This window comes from Pseudorca crassidens, chromosome 20 (genome assembly GCF_039906515.1).
Source record: "Pseudorca crassidens isolate mPseCra1 chromosome 20, mPseCra1.hap1, whole genome shotgun sequence".
Taxonomy (NCBI): domain Eukaryota; kingdom Metazoa; phylum Chordata; class Mammalia; order Artiodactyla; family Delphinidae; genus Pseudorca; species Pseudorca crassidens.
The window spans coordinates 14,899,479-14,919,167 of NC_090315.1; the positions used below are offsets into that span (position 1 = coordinate 14,899,479).

The window sequence follows — 19,689 nt, forward strand, 5'->3', positions numbered from 1 at the left end:
GCAAGAGGAGAACAAAGGCAGACGGCAGTGCAGCCACACGAATAGGGGTCATCGGAAAGAGCCCCAAGTCCCTGCTGCCTGAGTGTCCCTTGAAGACTCAACAACCTTCCGGTTCCAGCTGTCTGGATCCTTAATACAACTCGTTCTTAAAGTCTGTGGCATTTTGCCTCCCTTATCGTTCCATGTGAATCCTTATAATAAACTCCCTATTATTTGAGCTGGTCTGAGTGTGTCTCTGTTCCTGGAACCAAGAGAACAGACCTGGAACCGGAGGTGGTACGAGGACTGGGGGCTCGGCTACACCAAGCAGCTTCACTAAAGATGTGCACTAGAGCCCACCTGCAGGTTTGCATCAGCGCCTGGATACTCTGGAAGAAGCCAACTTCCTTCTTGTCCTTCAGGTAATCCAGCATTTTCTGCAGAGGGGGTGGGAGTGGAGGGGGAACTGGGGGTCGCACAGGAACCTCCCACCCCTCCCAGCTCCCCTCCCAAGTGCCTTCGCCCATTACCTGCTGCACATCGGCATTGCCTCCATTCAGGATGGAGATGCCCAGCTTCAGGGTGGAGGACACCATGGCGCCCGTCTCTCCTGCAGGGGATGGGTTGGGGGGCGGGGCAGGCAACGGATGGTCCACTCAGTTTGGGAGCAGTGTTCTTCACTCACCAGAAAACAGCCATCCCGGGGGATGTCAGAGAATGGGGCAGAGGAGAGTGCAAGGGCGTGTATGCAGGGGTGATCAGGACTGAAGGAATTGGTGAGAAATTGCAAGGCAAGTGCGTGAGTGCAATCCACATGCATGAGGGGTGGGAGAGTGTGCCCGCTGGGTGCACAGGGGATGAGTGGGCTGGGGACAGGGGGGGTTCACTCAGGAGGAGCTGAATGCACGCGCAGGGCACCTTTGCAGGCACTGATCATCTGAAGCACCATCTCCGCGGTGCCCCGGTTGTGCAGCCGCGCCTGCTGGTACAGGAGCCTCTGCTTCTCCATCTCTTTCTCCTGCAGCAGAGCCCGGCCCACGGAGCTGGGTGAGTCCAGGCTCACCAGCTCAGCCTTTCCCCCTCACAGCCTTGCCCTCACCGCTGCCTTCCTGCTCCAGCCACATCCCCTGGCTCATCCCTTCAACTGTAAGCTCCTTCTATCCCCTGGGACTTAAGTCTGCGATTTGCCTCCTGCACCTACACAGGGCTGGGCATGGAGCAATCGTAACCTGGCCCCATGCACCTCCAAGGGGTTAATGGATAGAATCCCAGGGGGTCTGTGAACATGGATGGGGAAAAAAGTTATACTTTTATATTTCCCATCCTCCCTCTGAAATGTAGCATTTCCTTCCGTTATGGATGAGGCCATAAATCACAACAACATTAGCAGAATCCGTGGTTGTGTCATCCGTACACATCACAGACGTTTCCGTATCACATCATTTTTAAAGACATCTCGAAACATCACCTTTTTAGTTTTGGCCGCACTGCGCAGCTTGCGGGGTTGAACCCGGGCCCCCGGCATTGAAAGCACCGAGTCCTAACCACTGGACCACCAGGGAATTCCCTTGAAATATCACTTATGTTCATCACTACTTATCAATTACAGTAGCTCCTGGATCCACTGTTAGTTCTTGTTATTTGGTAGATTAATAGAGAAGTACGACTATTACTGTGTCACAAATTTTTAAAGCAATATTTTGATAACTATTTCAATATGCTTGTTTCCTCTGCTCTGGATTCGTTTTACACATTTAAGTACAGGATTCTGAGAAAGGGTTCATCCGATGCCAAAGGGGACCCTGACACAAAATATGTTGAGAAACTTGGGGAAATGCTTGCCGATCACCTTAATGAGTGAAAGGACGGGTTAACTGCATTTACGAGCTCTCTCTCCCTGCCTGACCTTCTCGTATGTTGTGCCCCTACCTGGAACACCTTTCCCTTTTTCTTCAACTGGCACATTCCTTTTATCCTTCTGCTCAGACATCCCTTCCTCTGAGAAACCCTCCCTGAAACCCTTCCCCCCGGGCTGGATCAGGCGTCTTGCCTGGGCCCGCATGACCCCCTGAGCTTCCCTGGCTTCCCCCCGCCCTGACCCCTCTGCCCGTGCCGCCTAGGGCCGGGCCCAGAGCATTGCTGACTGAATGGGGGATAATGAAGTCAGGATCCCCCATCCCTTTCTTCAGGGACTGCTTGATCCCACCTACCTCAAAGGAAAGCTCAATCTCCTCTTCTTCAGCTTCGCCGTTCTCCCCTCCCTCCTCCAGGTGGCAGCTCTGGGGATAGGGCATCAGTTAGAGATGATGGTGAACAGAAGAGATACCCCAGGCCAGTTCCAGCCCTTTCAGTGGACAGGCATTGCAGCTGAGGGGGAAGGGAACCCGCCCTAAATGGGGGCAGGGCCTCACCTTTGCCATGATATCGGCATACGCTATATACAAGTAATCTTCTTCCAGTTTGCTGAGGAAGTAAGTGGGGAGACAGTCAGGACCCAGGAGAGAGGAACCCCATCTTATAACAGCTTCCAGTTTTCCTTTGGAGAGCCACCCCTCCCCATGCTCAGGCTGTGTGGTTTAGATGGGGTAGGACTCTCCATTGCCAGACTGGGCGTGTGATCAAGGCTGAGCCAATCAGTACTTTCTATCTGCTTGGCTACAATAGTAGGTAAGAGATGGTCATGTGATCCACTCTGGTCCACTGGAATTCATTCTGGGAGTTTTGCTGAAGCTACTGATAGAGCTGCTCCCTTTCCACTGGGGTTGCTGTGATGGTGTGATGGAAGCCTGGAGCTTCTGGGGCCATCTTGCCACCTGACAACTGGTTGGCTCACCTGACAACTATGACCAACCACGTCCTTAGGTCTCCTCTGTAATAATAATACTAATAACAGCAGAGGTAATGGCCAACACCCACTGAGTTTACTCTAGGGTGGTTTCTGTTCTAAGCGCTTGGTATATAATAACAAATTGATCCTCACAGTAATTCAATGAGGTAAATATATAGTTAACCCTTGAACAATGTAGTTTTGAACTGCACAGGTCCACTTACATGTGCATTTTAAGAAGAAACACTGCTACAGTACTATGCAATCCATGGCCAGTTGAATCCATGGCTGCAGAACCGCAGATATGGAGGGCCAACTATAGAGTTATACCTGGACTTTTGACCACATGGAGGGTCAGTATCCCTAACCCCTGCATTGTTCAAGGGTCAATTGGATTACTAGCCCCATTTTACAGACGAGGGAAACTGAGGCACAAAGATCCTTCTTCGCCAGGGTCATAGAGCTTGTACTGGGATTCAAACCATGGAGCTTGTACTGGGATTCAAACCTTGTACTGGGATTCAAACCTGGACAGTCTAACTCCAGGGTCATTGCCGTCCCAGAGGACAGAAAACAGAATACTCAGTTTCCCAGTCTCCCTTGCAACTGATGGTGGCCTGATGTCAGAATTCTGGCCAATGAAACATGTGCAGAAACCCACCAGGGAGAACCTTCCTAGGACAAAAAGGTTTTGGTCTTGCTTAAGGGAAAGCCTTTCCCCTTCTTTCTGCCTGACATGTGGTCATGATGCCTGGATGTCAGCATCCATCTTGTAACCACCAGGCAACAGCTCAGAATGGCAGGGCAGAAATCCTGAACGAGTCTGGGTCCCTGTCAGTGTCATTGTGCCACTGCCCAGCCCTGGACTCTCCACCTCCTGACTTGATATTACATAAGAAAAACAAATCTCTGTGCCTCTATTTCCTCATCCACAAAAAAAAAAAACGTTGATAATAATATCTATCTCATAGTGTGACGATTAAGGGAGAGGATCTATACGTCAAGTGTTTAGCATGATGCTTGACACATAAAAAAACATTTAATAAACACTGCTATTTATTCCCATGACTGCCACTAGCCCACACGAAGCTTTTGTGTGAAATAGACAAAGGCCCCCCTTCCTCACTGCCATCTGTTGGAAATTTGTCATAATATTCTGATTTTCTCCCTATAATATACTGTAGTACATTGATTTTGTTTGAGCAAGACATTTCCTTCTAGAAAAAGCCTAAATCAATATTGCCTGTGACATGAACACTTCAGAGGAGATGCCCTTGTGAAGTGCTCAGTCTGCACAGTGGTACGTGGGAGCTCTGCCTGTCCTAGTAAAATGATATTAGAAGATCCGCTATGGGGCTCCCACACAGAGGGTCTCTCTTGAGTGACAGGGAGGTTGCGGGAGTGGGCAGAGGTCGCGGCTTTCTCTCTGGGACCTAGGAAGGGCCCTCACCTCTTCTCAGTCAGGGCGGTACGGCTGAAGTGCAGGACGAGCTGGTGCAGGGGGTCTGGCTTCTTCTCCTCCACCTCTTCCTCCTCCTCTTCCTGCTCACCAGCTTTCTGGAGGGAGGTGTGGGGCTCGGGGGAGGGGCTTCTAGGGTCCCCACCTGTCTCCCCCCTAGCCCTGCTGGGCTGTTTTTGTTTGTTTGTTTTTTTGCGGTACGCGGGCCTCTCACTGCTGTGGCCTCTCCTGTTGCGGAGCACAGGCTCCGGACGCGCAGGCTCAGCGGCTATGGCTCACGGGCCCAGCCGCTCCGCGGCATGTGGGATACTCCCGGACCGGGGCATGAACCCGTGTCCCTTGCATTGGCAGGCGGACTCCCAACCACTGTGCCACCAGGGAAGCCCTGGGCTGTTTTTTTTCTCTCCCCCCACATCCTTCACCCGGCCCTGGTCCCCATACCCCCCAGTGCGAAGGGCGACCCACCCCTGGAGGTGTACAATGGACGGCTGGGCCCCAGTCCTATCCCACTGTGCCCCGACACTCCCAGGCAGGCCCCAGCTCACTGAAAGGTCATCTATCATGCGGCCCTCGAAACTGTGGTCTTCAGTCAGGATCCACGCCGCCTTGTAGCTCTCCACAAACATGTTACAGGCCCGTTGCCTTTGGGGGAAAGATGTGCGGTGTCGCCGAGACCTCCCCGTCCACGCCTCTCTGTCCTCCCACATATCTCCTCCCCTAACCACTCCCCAAAACCCCACTGGGGTTGACACTCCATCCTCTTGCCTCTTTAGCCACTCTTTCTCCAAGGCCCCTAGAGGTTCCCTCCTCCATGGGTGAGGGGGGATGTCTTACGTGGGCAGGTTGTACAGGGGGGTCATGCGGAAACAGGCGACGACCGCCCTCCGGCGCTGCTTGGACAAGAGCTTGTGCCACACGGCCTTCTTGGACTTATAAGGGTGCTCGATCTGGAGGCGGGATTATCTGTCACGTCTCCAGACTCTGCCCCTGGTCTGATTCTCACTTCCAGCCCCGAGTGAAACTGCCCATCAGTGCCCATGTCCAAATTCAGGCCCGACTCACAGGGCCGAAGAAACACCCTGGCTCCACCCACAGAGTCAAGGTTCTGACCTGTACTACTCTGCTATCAGACTGGAATTTCCCTCCTACGCCCGCCCCGCCCGCAGACCCGGGGCCACTACCCAGACCCCGCCCCCATCTCAAGGCCCGCCCAAGGCACTGCCCGGAGAGTCAAGGCGTCTTCACCGGGCCTGACTCGCAGACCCAAAGTTCTGCCCCTGTCGCCGTTCCCAGGCCCAAGATTTAGCGCCAGGTCCTACCCCCCAGATCAAAGTTTCCATCCTAAGTCTCGCTTTAAACTCAACTGTCACCACACCCAACAGATTAAAGGCCCGCCCCTTGCCGCGCTCAGAGTCCAAAGGTTCACCCGCAGGCCCCGCCCACAGGCTCAAGGACCGCCCCAGGCCCCGCCCAGAGACGCAAGCTTCGGCAACTCAGTAGTAAGACACCTGCTCCAGATGATAGAGCACTGCAGACACTTCCTGGACTCTGCGCACGATTTTCTCCGGGTCGTCAGCGTCCTCCTCGCGGCCCGGGAGGCCCCGGTACAAGGCCATCTGCCAGCGTAGAGAAGGGGAGCCTTCGACCTGAGAGGAGGAAGGACGGTCCGTATGAGACCCCTCCCCTGCCCGCTCCCTCCTCTCTCAGCCGGGCTTCTCGAAGCGCCCCTCTGCTCAGAGTGGGCTTCTCCGGCCGCTCCACCCCCCATTCAATGCTGTGATGATTCACTGGGGTGCTGAATACAAGGTTCCTCTTTCGATGCCTGATACATAGTAAGTGCTCAAACGTCGGCTGTTACTCTTGCTGTTAACCTGACATGCCCGTTTCGGTTGCACGAGGAGGAGGAGGCGTACCTTTCCCTGAAGGTGAAGGTTGTTTTGCAGAAATTCCCGGACCTCCTCATCTGTGTCTTTCTGGGGAGACATGACAGGCTGGGTCACTCTGGAGGGCCAAGCGTCCTCCTTGACCTACAACCCTTTCCCTTCCAGCCCCATCACCCCAGCAACTGGTGAGAGGCTTGTGTGGGGAAGATCTGAGAGAAACTGAAAGGATCCACAGGTCAGGAGTGGTCAGAGAGGAGTCCTAGAGGGCATCAGAGGCCACAGAGGAACCTTGAAGAGACAGGATTAGAGGGGCCTCGTTGGGGGTGTGAGAGGAGGTAGGGGGTGACATGAGGCTATCCCCAAAGGTCAAGAAAGGTCAGAAGAGGGTCAGAGTGGGGCTGGGAGTAAGTGGGAGATGGGCAGGGAGTTTCTGAAGATTAGAGGTGGGCGAGGGGGATTAGAAGGAGACGATAAGGTCAGCAGAGGTCATAGGGGGTCAGGCAGATCACCCAAGTCACTGGTGGGGTTTACACGGAGGCTAAGGGAGGGATCAGTAGGGTGGGGTTTCCTTAGGGTCCCAGGAGAGGGGGCCCTCATGACGAAGTAAGTGGGCAGAGGGGCCCAGGAGGGCTCGTAGGGATCTCAGCAGTACTCAACAGGTCCTAGGAGGAGAAAGGGGGTGCTTGTGATATCAGGGGAGAGTCAGTGGTCTTCAGGGCCCTCGGGTTAGATTGTCAGGGTGCTTAGCAGGGTCCTGGGGTTCTAGGGGTCTTGGGGCAGAGTCCTGGGAGGGCTTCTTGGGTCCCTGAGGCCACAAAGGATCAGGGAGGGGGGTTGTTATCCCATACAATGGATAAGAGGGGTCCCGGGAGGCCTCTTTGGAACCCCAGAGGGCTTAGAAGGATTCAGGGGCAGGGTCAATTGAGACCTCAAAGGTTTCAGTGTGTCCTGGGGAAGAAGCCATTAGGATCCTGGGGGCTACTTAGGGTCACAGGGTGCTCACTGGGCCCGAGAGTCTTTGGGGGCTCAGGTGGGTGTCAACAGAGTCCCGGGGGAGGGGTCAGCAGGGTCCTGAGGAAAGATGTGGTGAGCTGGAGAGGTCAGTGGGATCCCAGAGGTTCGGGGGGGGGGGGTGGCCAGTGGGGTCACGAGGGGCTCAGTGGGTCCTGAGGAAAGATGTGGTGAGCTGGAGAGGTCAGTGGGAACCCAGAGGTTCGGGGGGGGGGCAATGGGGTCACGAGGGGATCAGTGGGTCCCGAGGGACTTGGGGAGGTCCTGGTAGAGGGCTTGGAGGAGTTTCGGGGGGCTCATGGGGTCTCAGCTGGGGTCCCCAGGTTCCTAGCAGGTCTGGCATGGCAGGGGTGTGGTGCTCTCAGTGGCCTTTCCAGTTTCCAGTGGGGTCCCAGTTAGGGTCCTTTGGTCCCAGAGTTCTGACAGCATCCCAAGTATCCTGTGGGGAGGCTCAGGGCATCCTAGGAGGCCCAGTGGATCCTCAGGCTCCTGGAGAAGGATGCAGTAGGGTCCTAAGGGAGGGCCTTAGTGGGATCCTGGGGGTTCAGTAGGGTCCCAGGGGCTCAGTGGGGGTGCTGAGTGGGATCCTGGTAGGTTCTCAGAAAGGGGCTGAGCAGGCACCAGGGCATAGCGGGTCTTGGCCAGTGTAATGAGCTCCTGGTCCGTGGGTGCACACATGTTCAGGCCGATGGGCAGCATCTTCTTGAGCGTGGCCACAATCAGCGACGTCTGCACGGAGTACCGGTCCCCCCGGCGCTTCTTCTTGGTGCGTTCCTGGTCTGAGCCACCTGACTGTGGGGACACGGGGGCTCAGCGCCAGCCTGAGTCTCAGCCTGGCCCCTGCTCCAGCCCCAACCAGCTACCATTGTCCACACTCCAGCCCCCGCCTGAATACTAGGCAGCCCCCACCCATGCCAGTTTCCACCCCAGACCTTGCTAATCTTTCACTTCAGACCCCCAGCCCTGACCCTAGACCCTCCCAGATCCAAGCCTCTATCCCAAATTCCAACTTCTATCCCAAATCCTTCCAGATTTCCCTCCATTCCAGGCTTTCTCAACTTCTGGCAGTCTTCTCTCAGAATCCCCCCAGAACTTTCAGTAGGACACCCCTCCTGCTCCTACATAACACTTACAACCCCCCCTTCAGAGCCCAAGACAGAGTTCCCAAGAGTGAAGTGAAGATGTAGAACCGTAAAGAGTCCCAAGAGACGAGAGAAGTTGGAAGAAAAAGTGAGAGAGAGAGAGAGAGACACTGAGAGACTGAGACAAACAAGGAGACAGAAGATGCAAGAAAGATCCAGAAAGATCTGGAAGCAGAAGCACAGAGCACAGAGTCCCACAGCCATGTTCTGGAGCCTTGGGTGCAGACCCATGGCCTGGGCCACCCCAGTCATGCCAATGAGAAGCCCCGGTGACAAGCTTCGGCCGGAGCCACATCCATGCCAGCTTGTGACGTGGAGCGTGACCCATGTGCCAGCACATGCAGCGTCTCGCTGGGTCCTCACAGAGCCCTGGGGCTGGGGGGCCACTGACTGGATGCCCTCCAAGGCTCACAAGGTTAATACACTTGTCCAAGGTCACACAGCTAACTGCCAAGAGTCAGGATTCTAACCCAGGTCCATCTGATTCCAGAGCCCAGGCCTTAAACCCAACCGTGCACGTGCCTCTCCCACCCCCATTCCCATTCCCTGGGACCTCAGCCCAAAATGCTTTGAAGCTTTGGGGAAAGCTGAGAGGGGAGTTGGTTTTTTTTTTTTAAACAAAAGTTAAAAAAAATTCAACAGCCAAAAGTTGAGGGCCGGGAAGGGAATGGTTGGTGGGAGGTGGGGTGGAGGAAGAGAAAGAGGATGGGGGCTGGGGAACAGGGGCAGGGGCTTTCTGGAGGCAGAGCAGAGGCTGGGGTTGGGAGCGCAGTAGAGGGTATTAGCCAAGAGCCATGCGGAAGGTCCCAGACGTGGGGCTGACCTGTACATCTCCCACCTGCTTCATCAGGTTGCAGACAGAGACAAGAAGTGTTACCCCAGTCCCTCCGAGAACCCCAGGCCCCCTCCAAGTCAGCCCTAAGCGCAGCTCCTCTGCCCCACCCTGATGCAAATCCCCCAGCTGGGCATTTCCAGACCTCACTCAGGGTGGTGGGTTTGTTCTCTAGACCCTGTCCTTTAGGGGGCAGTTCTGGGAAGGATAAGAGGAGAGGAAAGGGGGAGGTGTGGGATAATGGGATAGAAGGAAAGAAGTGGGTGAAAGGAGAGGAGGAAATTGGGATGGCGGAGGGACATGGGGAGGAAGATGGGGAGGAGGGTGACGGGGAGGAGAAAGCATGTAGGGAGGAGGGAGGAGATGGGAAAGAGGAGGGAAATGGGGGGAAGGAAAAGGACGGGAGGGAGGAGGTGGGGATGAGAGAAGGGGGAGGTGGGGAGGAAGAAGGAGGGAGATGGGGCTGCTATGAGGGCTGCAGGGAATGTGACTAGGACAGGGCAGGCCGGCGGGGTGAGGAGGGCTCAGGTAGGAAGCCCAGGAAGCTGTTCCCTCCCTCCCTGCGAAGTTCTCTTCCCAGAGCAAAGCACCCACCTTGGCCATTTTGCTCTTGCTGTCTGCAGTCAGAAATGACATGTTGTTGATCTCATTCTGGACCACAAAGTTCTGCTCTTCGCGCTTAAAGTTCTGGGGGTGCGGGGAGGCAGTGTTGGGGATCAGACAGGGTGGGGGAGGGCATCTTTGGGCAGCAGCTTCTCGGCTTATAGAGAGGAGGGGCAGGGTGGGTGGGGACTCACGTGGGACTTGGACCAGTAGATGAAGATCTCGCCCACCATCCTGAACAGCTCCTCCGCATTGGGATTGGGCTCGGTCAGCCAGTGTGCCCTGGGCAGGCAGGGGAAGGGGCTGGTGAGGGATGAGGGCAGGGACCCCCACAGAAGGGGCCCACATGGACAGACCTCAGGGGAGGGGATCGGAGACTCCAATGGGAGGGATAGAGCTTTCTAGGGTAATCTGGCCATTCAGATGATTTAAAAATTATCAATGACCTTTCCTTAAAAATTGTTTCTTCTTTCTCTAACCTTCTTATTGAAGTATTACGTACAAAGTTTCAACTTGATGAATTATCACCAAGTGAACACACTTGTGTAACTGCCACCCAAATCAAGAAATAGAACATTTCCAGTCCCCGGTCTGAAAGATGCCCTTATCCAGACTTCTAGACCATGAATTTCTTTTTTAACATTTAAAGAAAATTTTGTTTCTAAGATTAAAAAAAAATTTTTTTTAAGATTTAAAAATAATTTTATTTATTTATTTTTGGCTGCATTGGGTCTTCGCTGCTGCACGCGTGCTTTCTCTAGTTGCGGTGCGCGGGCTTCTCATTGTCGTGGTTTCTCTTGTTGCAGAGCACGGGCTCTAGGCGCGCGGGCTCAGTAGCTGTGGCTCGCGGGCTCTAGAGCGCAGGCTCCATAGTTGTGGCACATGCGCTTAGTTGCTCCGCGGCATGTGGGATCTTCCCAGACCAGGGCTCGAACCCATGTCCACCGCATTGGCAGGCGGATTCTTAGCCACTGGCGACCAGGGAAGCCCCTAAAGATTTTTTTGATGTGGACCATTTTTAAAGTCTTTATTGAATTTGTTACAATATCACTTCTGTTTTATGTTTTGGTTTTTTTGGCTGCGAGTCATGTGGGATTAGCTCCCTGACCGGGGATCGAACCTGCACCCCCTGCATTGGAAGGCGAAGTCTTAAGCACTGGAACACCGGGGAAGTCCCCTAGCCGATGAATTAGTTTGGTCTGTTCTTGAATGTTACACCAATAGATGATACAATATGTACTCTATTTAAAATTTTCTGGTTTCTTTCATTCAACCTGATGTTTGAGAGATTCATCCATGTTGCTGGGTGTTGCAACATTGCCGTGTAATATTCCACTGTGTGAGTATACCTCACTTTACTTGCCCAAACTTTTTGACCCAACACTCCTACTCCTAGGAATCTACCCTATAGCGATACCCACTCATGAGCACAAAGATGGGTGTACAAGGATGTATACAGCATGCATACCACTGCTTCCTGCTTCAGCTCCCATGACAGACATAGCTAATCAATCCAAGCACCCTTTCTCACAAAGCCCTGATGCAACCTTAAAATCTTTTTCAACCCAGAGGGAACATGGAGTTGAATCTTGTTCACTATCCCTGGATTTGGCTGCACCTAAGACTCAATAATTCTTTAAACGTTGCTTCTGATTTTAGGGAGATGTTAGCAATTGGTTGATACCTGCACTTGCCCTTTTATAAAGACCTATGTTTCTGGGGGAAATTAGTCTGGCTGGATCTGGACTATCTTCCTTTCTTCTCTCAGTGATGGAGGAGGGCCTGACCATTGGACTTCACTGCACAAATCAGGCATCCTGTCTACCCAAGCCTGAAGACACAGTGCTGGGGGAGAGAAGTACGGCTCCTTATGGCCGATAGTGCAGCTCCCACAGGGCCTCAGATTCAGGAGGTTTAAAGGAGCAGAAAGGGAGAAAACACAGGCTGGCTTTTGTTGGTCCATAAGCAACAAGGGCTGGGGGTCAGAAGGTTGGGTAGGACTGAGTGAGAATTGCAACAAGTTTATAGCAAGTCAGAGGCGAGAGGTCAGATGGGGTCCAAGGAAGCCAGGGGTCAGGCTGGGGTGTGTGGGGGGACGGCTGGGGACATGCTGACCTGTTGTTGTCCACGTAGCGGATGAGCAGCGGGTAGAGGGCGTACAGGTCCCGGCAGAGTACAGAGAACTCATCCCGCACCAGGAGCTCGCCCTCCTCGGCTTCCGCCTTGGCCTCTAGGCGCAGCTGCTCCTCCTCGGACACCACCTTCCCTGCCCGCTTGCGCAGCCGCCCGATGGTGGGGATGAAGTGTGAGTGCAGGAGCTCAGGGCGGGCCCGGCTCACGATGGGCTGGGCAAACACTGCAGAACCAGAGGGGGCGCAGGTGCTGCTGGCCGGCCACTGACTCCAGCACCTGACCTAAGACCTCTGATCCCACCCCTGACCTCTGTTCCCATCCCACGACTTCCGACCTGTACCTCTGACCCAGCAGCTGTCATCAACCCCAGCCTGACCCTGGCTTCTGACCCCAGCCTCTACCTCTGAACCCATTCCTGACCTCGGGCTGTGACCTCTGACATAGCCCCTGATCCTGGATCCCAACCCTAACCCTTGACCTGAAACTGTGACCCCTCAGCCCGACACAAGTCCTTGACTTCTGACTCCAACAACTGAATCCTAACCTGATATCTTACCCTAGCCTATGACATCTCACCCCAGTCTTTAACCTCTGACCTGGTCTATACCCCGACACACCTCACCACATGATTTCTGACTATGACCCTGGTTTCTTACCACAGCCTCTGACCTCTGACCCTGCCCTCTGACCTCAGCCCTGATCTCTAGCTTGGCCCTGATCCAAAACTTAACTCCTGACAAGGAACTTACAAGTCATGATTTTTTTTTTTTTTTTGGCCACACTGTGTGGCTTGTGGGATCCTAGTTCCCCGACTAGGGATTGAACCCAGGCCCCTGCAGTGAAAGCCCAGAGTCCCAACCACTGGACCGCCAGAGAATTCCCCTGACATGGAACTTCTGAACCAGGAGCCCCAATCTTTTAAAGATTCATTTCTTGATCTCTGACCCAGAACCCTAACTGTCCATATTGGGGACCCTGATATTTGACCTGGTCCTCTGACCCTTTGTATAAGGAACTCAGCCTTCTGACCCAGTTTCTAACCCATGACCTAACCCTCTTCAAGGCTCCAGAAATTCAGACTCCAGCCTGGAGGACTCCCAGGACCCATGCTTCCACCTCAGCCTGAGATTCTGACCCCTTAGGATGACCTCTGGCCTTGTGACCCCGAGAAAACTGAGCTCTGACTCCTCCTCACTCCCAGAAAACCATGGACCCCGGGATCTCCCTCTGAGGCCATCAGGCCCAGGGACCGGAGCCCCAGACCCGCCAGACCCACCAGCCAGCCGCTTCATCCACGAGGCCTCGTCAATGCCCAGGTTGTTGACGATGATCCGCAGGATGTTCCCCAGCAGGGAGTTGAGATGGTCGGAAGTGATGGCTGTGCAGGGGGGAGGGGCCCCTGCAGGCAGGGCAGGCGGGGGTGCCTCGGGTCCGCGCTCCCACCAGCGGGGCAGGTAGCTGCACAGCATGGGCAGCGTGATCTCGATGACGTGCGGCATCTCTGTGTAGCGGGCCCCCGACTCAGCCAGCCCCCCGATGTCTGCCATGAGCCGCTCCAGCACCGGGATGTCAGGACACATCTCCTCCACGCTGTTGGGGAGCCCCAAGACTGGGGTGCGGGGAGGGGGTCAGGGCATGCCAACCCATCATGCCCAGACCTCAGTGTCCACACCATAGCCCAGAGCACCCAAAAACTCTGGGGTTCCCCAATCTGGAGCGCCCCCAACCTGAGGAATCCTCAGCCCCTCAGAGCCCCGACTGGGCCACACCACCCACAGTGGGTCTCCCTGGAACCTGTGCAGGTGGAATATAACCGTGGACAGCTGCCCCAGCCCCGCCCGACTTACTGGCCCGCTCCCGGGGAGACTTCGTGGTGTACACTGAGCAGGCGTTATACTCGTTCAGCTGCGGTTCCAGGAACGCCACCGGCATGGCCGCTGCCAGGCAGGCGAGGCACTCGCCCAGGGCTGGCCGAAGCCTGGAAGACGAGGCTGTGCTCAGCTCCCACGCCCCCGCTGCCCTGTCCTGGATCCCAGTCCCTTCCTCACAGAAGTGCCTCTCCCCAGGACACTTTGGGGCAGAGATGCCACTCACTGGTGGTCACCAATGCGGCCGGTTCCCTGGGTTTCCTGAGTGCCCTTTTGCTCTACCGGTGATTCTGGCACTGCCAGCGGCCCTCCCCAGTGCCCCCAGCATGCCTGGCTCCTGTGGGCCGCCAGGGTTTCTGCGTACCCCCTGCCAGCCCAGAATAACCTGGCATCCTGGCCGCCAAGCGCCTGTGCCCACCTGGCCCCCAACCAGTGGCCTCCACTTTCTTCACCGGCCTTCCTCCGAGCGCCCTCACGTGGTCATCTTTAGGAACTGCAGTGGCCACGATGCGGACGTCTTTTGAAGACTTTGACCATTTCCCGGCTTTTCATTCACCCCCATATTCTCCTGTGCCCTCCCCGCCCTGGGGCCCCAAAGTATCCACCCCAGCCCCAAACTATGGCTGTCTCTCCTTACTTTTCCACGTAAGGGTTCTTGGTGGTTCCCAAAGAGAAGATACTGCACAGCGTTCGGTAGCAAGAGACCTGGACATCATCCACTGAGGGAAAGAGGGAGGGTGAGGGTCCGTACCGGTTCTTCTCTAACCCCCTCCCTTGTCTCCAAATGACGGGTAAGAGCAGGGGCTGTAGAGCCAGCCTGCTATTTACAAGTTTTGTTACTTGAGCAAGTACCAACTCTCTCGCGGCCTTAGTTTCCCTCTCTGTAAAATGTAGATAATTATAGTATCTTCCTCATGGGGTTGTTGTGATGATTAAATGAGTTAATACTCAGAAAGCAATTGGAACAGGGCACACAGGAGGCACTCAGTGAAGGCTAGCTGTTCTTGGAGAGGAGTCACGGATCTCTTGATGATGTGATGGACATTCTCTCCAGCAAATGCAAACAGACATCCAATTGTGACTTCAATATTGGTTATCCACATACCCCCCACCCCAGAAGGCCAGGTTAAGAACCTCATCCACTTCCTAAATGTCATGGGGCAAAAAGAGGGCAGGGGGACTGTTCTAGATTGAAAAGAGACAACAGAGACATAAAAACCAAATGCAATGGGAGAAACTTCACTGAATTCTGAATTTTAAAAAAAATCAAAGACATTTTGAGGGTAATAGGGAAATTTAACTATAGTCAGGTTAGGTGTGATACTGATATTGTGGGTACACGAGAGAACGTTCTGTAACATTCAGGTGTTGCAGGCTGAGTATTTAGGGATGAGGTGTCACTGTGTGTGTGCAACTCACATTCAAAAGTTCAACAAGGGCTTCCCTCGTGGCGCAGTGGTTAAGAATCTGCCTGCCAATGCAGGGGACACAGGTTCGAACCCTGGTCTGGGAAGATCCCACATGCCGCGGAGCAACTAAGCCCACGCACCACAACTACTGAACCTGCACTCTAGAGCCCACAAGCCACAATTACTGAGCCCGTGTGCCACAACTACTGAAGCCCGCGTGCCTAGAGCATGTGCTCCGCAACAAGCCACCGCAATGAGAAGCCGGCACACAGCAACGAAGAGTAGCCCCCGCTCGCCGTAACTAGAGAAAGCCCGCGTGCAGTAGCAAAGACCCAATGCAGCCAAAAATAAATTAAAATAAATTTAAAAACAAAAAGTTCAACAAAAAGTTTGGAAATACTTTCACTCATAAAGTGAAAGGCAAAACAAAGGGGGCAGATTGTTAACAATTCTCTTCTTTCTACTTTTCTGTATGTTTTTAAAATTTCAGAATAAAATGTTGGAGGGATTCCCTGGCCGTCCAGTGGTTAGGACTCCTTGCTCTCACTGCCAAGGGCTCGGGTTCGATCCCTGGTTGGGGAACTAAGATCCCGCGTGCCCCATGGTGAGGCCGAAAAAAAAATATGGAGCCGGGAAAGAACCCCATCCAAGAGCTACTTCTTTAAAATTTTTGTCAATGTCAAATCAGCAGGGAGCTGAGGCAGGCTTCCCCTACCCCTCGGTCCCCACAGCCCATCCTGGATGCCTCCGATCCCCTGGGCCCCTCACAACCACCGAACCCCAAACTGACCTAGGCATCTCCCTCAAACTTGTTATTTCTTCCAACTTGTCTCATGGAGGCCCCACTGTCTCCAGGTCCCAGGCCAGGGCCTCAATCTGGATGCCTCCCCTCTACAGCCTATCTCCTCGGCCTCCAAGACATCTCTCCCACCAGCTCTTCCTGTCGTTTCCTGCCTCTGCCATGCTCTACCTCTTGTAGGGCTTTTTGAGTACCTGAACATACAATGTCATCACCCCTTATTGGGTGTTTTATCTTGCCCGTGTCTCATTAACAACATTATGTTACACACTGTATGCATTATGTTACAAGATCCCAGGCTGGGTCACACACTGTAGGTGCCATTTGGTAGGATAAATACAGCAGACACTGCCAATTGACTCCCAATATCTGCTCTTACCTTCTTCCTGCTCTTCTCTTCTTCCTGGTAAGAGACCTCCATACTTAGCTCAACACATGAATGAAGTCTACCATCCTAGCCTTCCTTACAGTGACATGTGGCCATATGGTAAGTTCCGGCCAATAGGATAAATGTGAGCAGAAGTGATGTGAGCCATTTCTACGTTGTTCCTTTAAAAGAACTGAGGTGCCCTCCTCTGTCTTCTCTTGTCTCCTACTGGCTAGAATGAGAAGGTGGTGGTGCACCCTCTTGGACCATATGGATAAAGGCAATATTTCAAGGATGGCAGAGCAACAAGATGGAAGGAATCTGGGCTTCTGACATCATGATCAACCTACCAGTAGACTGTTACATGAAAAAGAAATATATCTGTCACTTGTTTAAGCTACGGTGATTTAGGTTCTTTTGTTAGAACTGTGGAATTAATGCTCTGATTAACTCATTCTCTTACCTATCAATTTTCTGAACTGAATGCACACTTTGCTTATGGCAATGAATCCTCTCAATAAATATAACACTGAAACACCTGCAGATTCTATCAGGCACACTGGGGTGGGTGGTGTTGGTTGAACTGACACCCCCCCCCGCCAACAACTGCCCTTGGGATCAGGAGCCCTTACGGATAACATCGTCTCCAAACTGGTGCTGGGCGATGTGCTGGAAGAGGGTGGTGAGCACAGGCAGCAGGGCCACGGTGGTGTAGGTGAGGTTCTGGCCCACACCCTTCACCTGCGTGCGTGTCTGCGACACCTTGCCTAGCCGCAGGTTCTCCACCATCTTCTCGATGTCCTCCGAGGCACTCTCAAAGAAGGAACGGAGGCCAGCCTTCACGATCTCGGGGCCAGACTTCATCACGGTCCTAACAGGGAAGTGGGGGCAAACCAGCTTCAGAATCTGAGATTCAAGATTGAGGGGAGTCTAGGAGCACAGGGGTTGGGGGTGGGAGCACGGTTAGAATGGGAGTGGGCACCACGACCCTTAGTCCCACCTGGCATCCAGGGAGCGTGCCAGGATATGAAGACAGTTGACCACAGCTGGGGCATCCGTCCCTTGGGGAGGAAGTTGGGCTTGGGTGAAGAAAGGGTTATGGGGACAGTACCTCCCTCTACAGCCAACTCAGCTGATCTCTCTTCATCCATCCCCACCCCACCTAGACTCCCATAGGCCCCTGTCCTTCCCTCATCCTGGCTGTGATCCCCCTGCCTGTCCCTCCCCCATCCTGGCCCTGACCTCTGGGCCGTCACCGTCTGGTGATGAGTCTGAGAGTTCCATGACGGCAGGGCCCAGGACTATCCCATCACTGCTCTGTCCCCAGGACCACCCACTCCATGTGCAAGTCCAGAGGAAGAACACAGTGAAAGTTGTTCAGATTAAGGCATGAACCGGGGCCATATTTCTTCAGGGCGAGGGGTTGTGAAGAGGGGAAGAGAGGGAAGATTGGAGAGAAGGGCTCGGGAGCAGAGCTACTTACCAAAGAGAGAGACTCGGTGACGGACAAGAGCGGCAAGCTTGCAGAAGAGGCTGAAGAAAGAGAAAGAAACAGGACAGGAGAAACAGGGAGCGAGGACACCAAGGGGACACAATGAGAGGAGGAGGGACAGGGAAGACAGGGGGAGAGGGACAGAAGACAGAGCCAGGAGGAGAAAGGATGATGGGGGAGAAAACGAAGGAGACAGAGGGGGTGCAGAGGGGCAGAGAGATGAACCGGCTTGAAAGTCACAAGCAGTAACTGGTATGCTGGGGGTGGGGAGTCCGGTCTGCCTTTCTGACAGGGTGACCAATTAGTCCCAGGTTGCCTGAAAGTCCCATGTCCTGGGGCACACCAGGACGGTTGGTCACCCTATAGCCCTTCCATCACCTCTGCAGGTAGACTGATCAGTGCCCAGCACCTAGGACAGAGCCTCTAAGGTCCAAGCGTGGGAGGAAAAGATCCAGGATTACAATGCGGTGAGGTCAGGGGTGTGAGTCACAGGTCCCAGGGGGGCGCACCTGGTGATCATTTCCTTCTCCTTGTTGGAGGCGTGGCCACCACTGCCCAGCACTTTGGCTGGTGTGGACAGGAAATAGAGACAGTGGTTGGTGAAGTACTGGTTGATCAAAGGCAGCAGGATCTGGGGGCGTGGGGAAGAGACGAAGGGGACTGGGTGAAGAGAGAGGAGAGCCTACCAGTCCCCAGCCTCCTCCAGCTTCTGAGCCCGCTTCTCACCTTGGCAAAGAATTTAATCTCCTGTTCGTGAGGGGACTTTTCCACTCGTCCACTGCTGACCACAGCCTCTGGTGGGGGAAGGCAAATAGGGGTCATGGTGGCTTCAAGGCTAGGGAACTCAGGGTTTTCTGAGGGGGCAGGGTTGGGATATGATAGGAGATTGCCTCCTGGTATGAAGTCACTTGTATTGGCTTTGAGGTAAACCTCTCTCCCCTATCTTTCATCTGATCTCCCTAACTCCTTGATCAAACCCTTCCTGAGACTGAAAATGGGGAGGAGGACAAACTGGGATGGGGTAAGGCCATGGAACATCGCCCTCCTCACCAATCACAAGTCCTTTTCTTTCTGAACTTCAGTATCTGGCACTGAGTAGATGTGGAATGAATGAATGAAACAAGAAGTCAATGTAGACAGATTAGATTCAACTTTAAAGTGGAAATCTGTTTCAGTCGTCATCATCATCATCGTAGTGACGGTAATAATTCATATTATTAAACTAATAGTACTATTAAAATAATAATAATAATAAAAAATAAGGCTCCAATTACTAAACACTCGCTATGTCCCCTGGCACTGTGAGAAATGTTCTTGCACAATCTCCTCCCAACCTGGAGGCCTGTATACTTGGTCCTTCATTCCCATTTTACAGATGAGGAAATGGAGGTGAAATAGCTCACTCCAGGTCACTCAGCAAATAAGTGACAGAACTGTAGCTGGTTATGGTGAACAGAATCCCCCTTTCACAGATGAGCAAACTGAGGTTCAGGGAGGAGAGGGAATTGCCAGGAGGCTGTGCGGCATGGAGGTCTGGCTCACGTGGGATTTGGGGTGAGATGTATGAGTGAATCCTGCTGGGCCACTCACTCACCTGAAGGGAATTTGGGGGTTCCTGGGTGGCTCTTAAGGGGAATGCTGGGGCTCTCTAGGGGAAGCAGGAAGGGATCATAGGGGGCCCAGCTGTGATTCTTAGTGGTATATAAGAGGCATCTGTGGGGCATCCCAACAGCCTCAGCCTTCAGAATAGATCCAGAATCTGCCCAGTTCTCACTCTCTTCTGCTCCTGCCCCCCTCAGTCTGCTCCCACAGGCAGCCAGAGGGAGCCTGTGAACACCCAAGGCAGATCAGGGCCCTCTCCTGCTTAGAATGCTCCCGTGGCACC

The 19,689-nt window shown here is 53.8% G+C and overlaps 1 protein-coding gene across 4 annotated transcripts in view; it reads right to left on the bottom strand.

The window, feature by feature from the left end:
- Nucleotides 1–19,689, bottom strand: part of RYR1 (ryanodine receptor 1) — a 117,656-nt gene that overhangs the window by 40,859 nt on the left and 57,108 nt on the right. For all 4 annotated transcript variants that reach the window (XM_067718094.1, XM_067718093.1, XM_067718091.1 and 1 more), the window contains 22 exons: nucleotides 18,531–18,598; nucleotides 18,314–18,435; nucleotides 17,796–17,845; nucleotides 17,313–17,373; nucleotides 16,945–17,183; nucleotides 14,375–14,456; nucleotides 13,717–13,847; nucleotides 13,146–13,478; nucleotides 11,852–12,092; nucleotides 9,931–10,018; nucleotides 9,728–9,820; nucleotides 7,781–7,951; nucleotides 6,179–6,238; nucleotides 5,774–5,911; nucleotides 5,100–5,212; nucleotides 4,811–4,907; nucleotides 4,257–4,363; nucleotides 2,391–2,442; nucleotides 2,190–2,258; nucleotides 898–997; nucleotides 510–589; nucleotides 340–416 (listed from right to left, as the gene is read on the bottom strand). In XM_067718094.1, coding sequence (XP_067574195.1) covers nucleotides 340–416; nucleotides 510–589; nucleotides 898–997; nucleotides 2,190–2,258; nucleotides 2,391–2,442; nucleotides 4,257–4,363; nucleotides 4,811–4,907; nucleotides 5,100–5,212; nucleotides 5,774–5,911; nucleotides 6,179–6,238; nucleotides 7,781–7,951; nucleotides 9,728–9,820; nucleotides 9,931–10,018; nucleotides 11,852–12,092; nucleotides 13,146–13,478; nucleotides 13,717–13,847; nucleotides 14,375–14,456; nucleotides 16,945–17,183; nucleotides 17,313–17,373; nucleotides 17,796–17,845; nucleotides 18,314–18,435; nucleotides 18,531–18,598 — 2,572 coding nt within the window. The remainder of the gene's footprint in view (nucleotides 1–339; nucleotides 417–509; nucleotides 590–897; nucleotides 998–2,189; nucleotides 2,259–2,390; nucleotides 2,443–4,256; nucleotides 4,364–4,810; nucleotides 4,908–5,099; nucleotides 5,213–5,773; nucleotides 5,912–6,178; nucleotides 6,239–7,780; nucleotides 7,952–9,727; nucleotides 9,821–9,930; nucleotides 10,019–11,851; nucleotides 12,093–13,145; nucleotides 13,479–13,716; nucleotides 13,848–14,374; nucleotides 14,457–16,944; nucleotides 17,184–17,312; nucleotides 17,374–17,795; nucleotides 17,846–18,313; nucleotides 18,436–18,530; nucleotides 18,599–19,689) is intronic.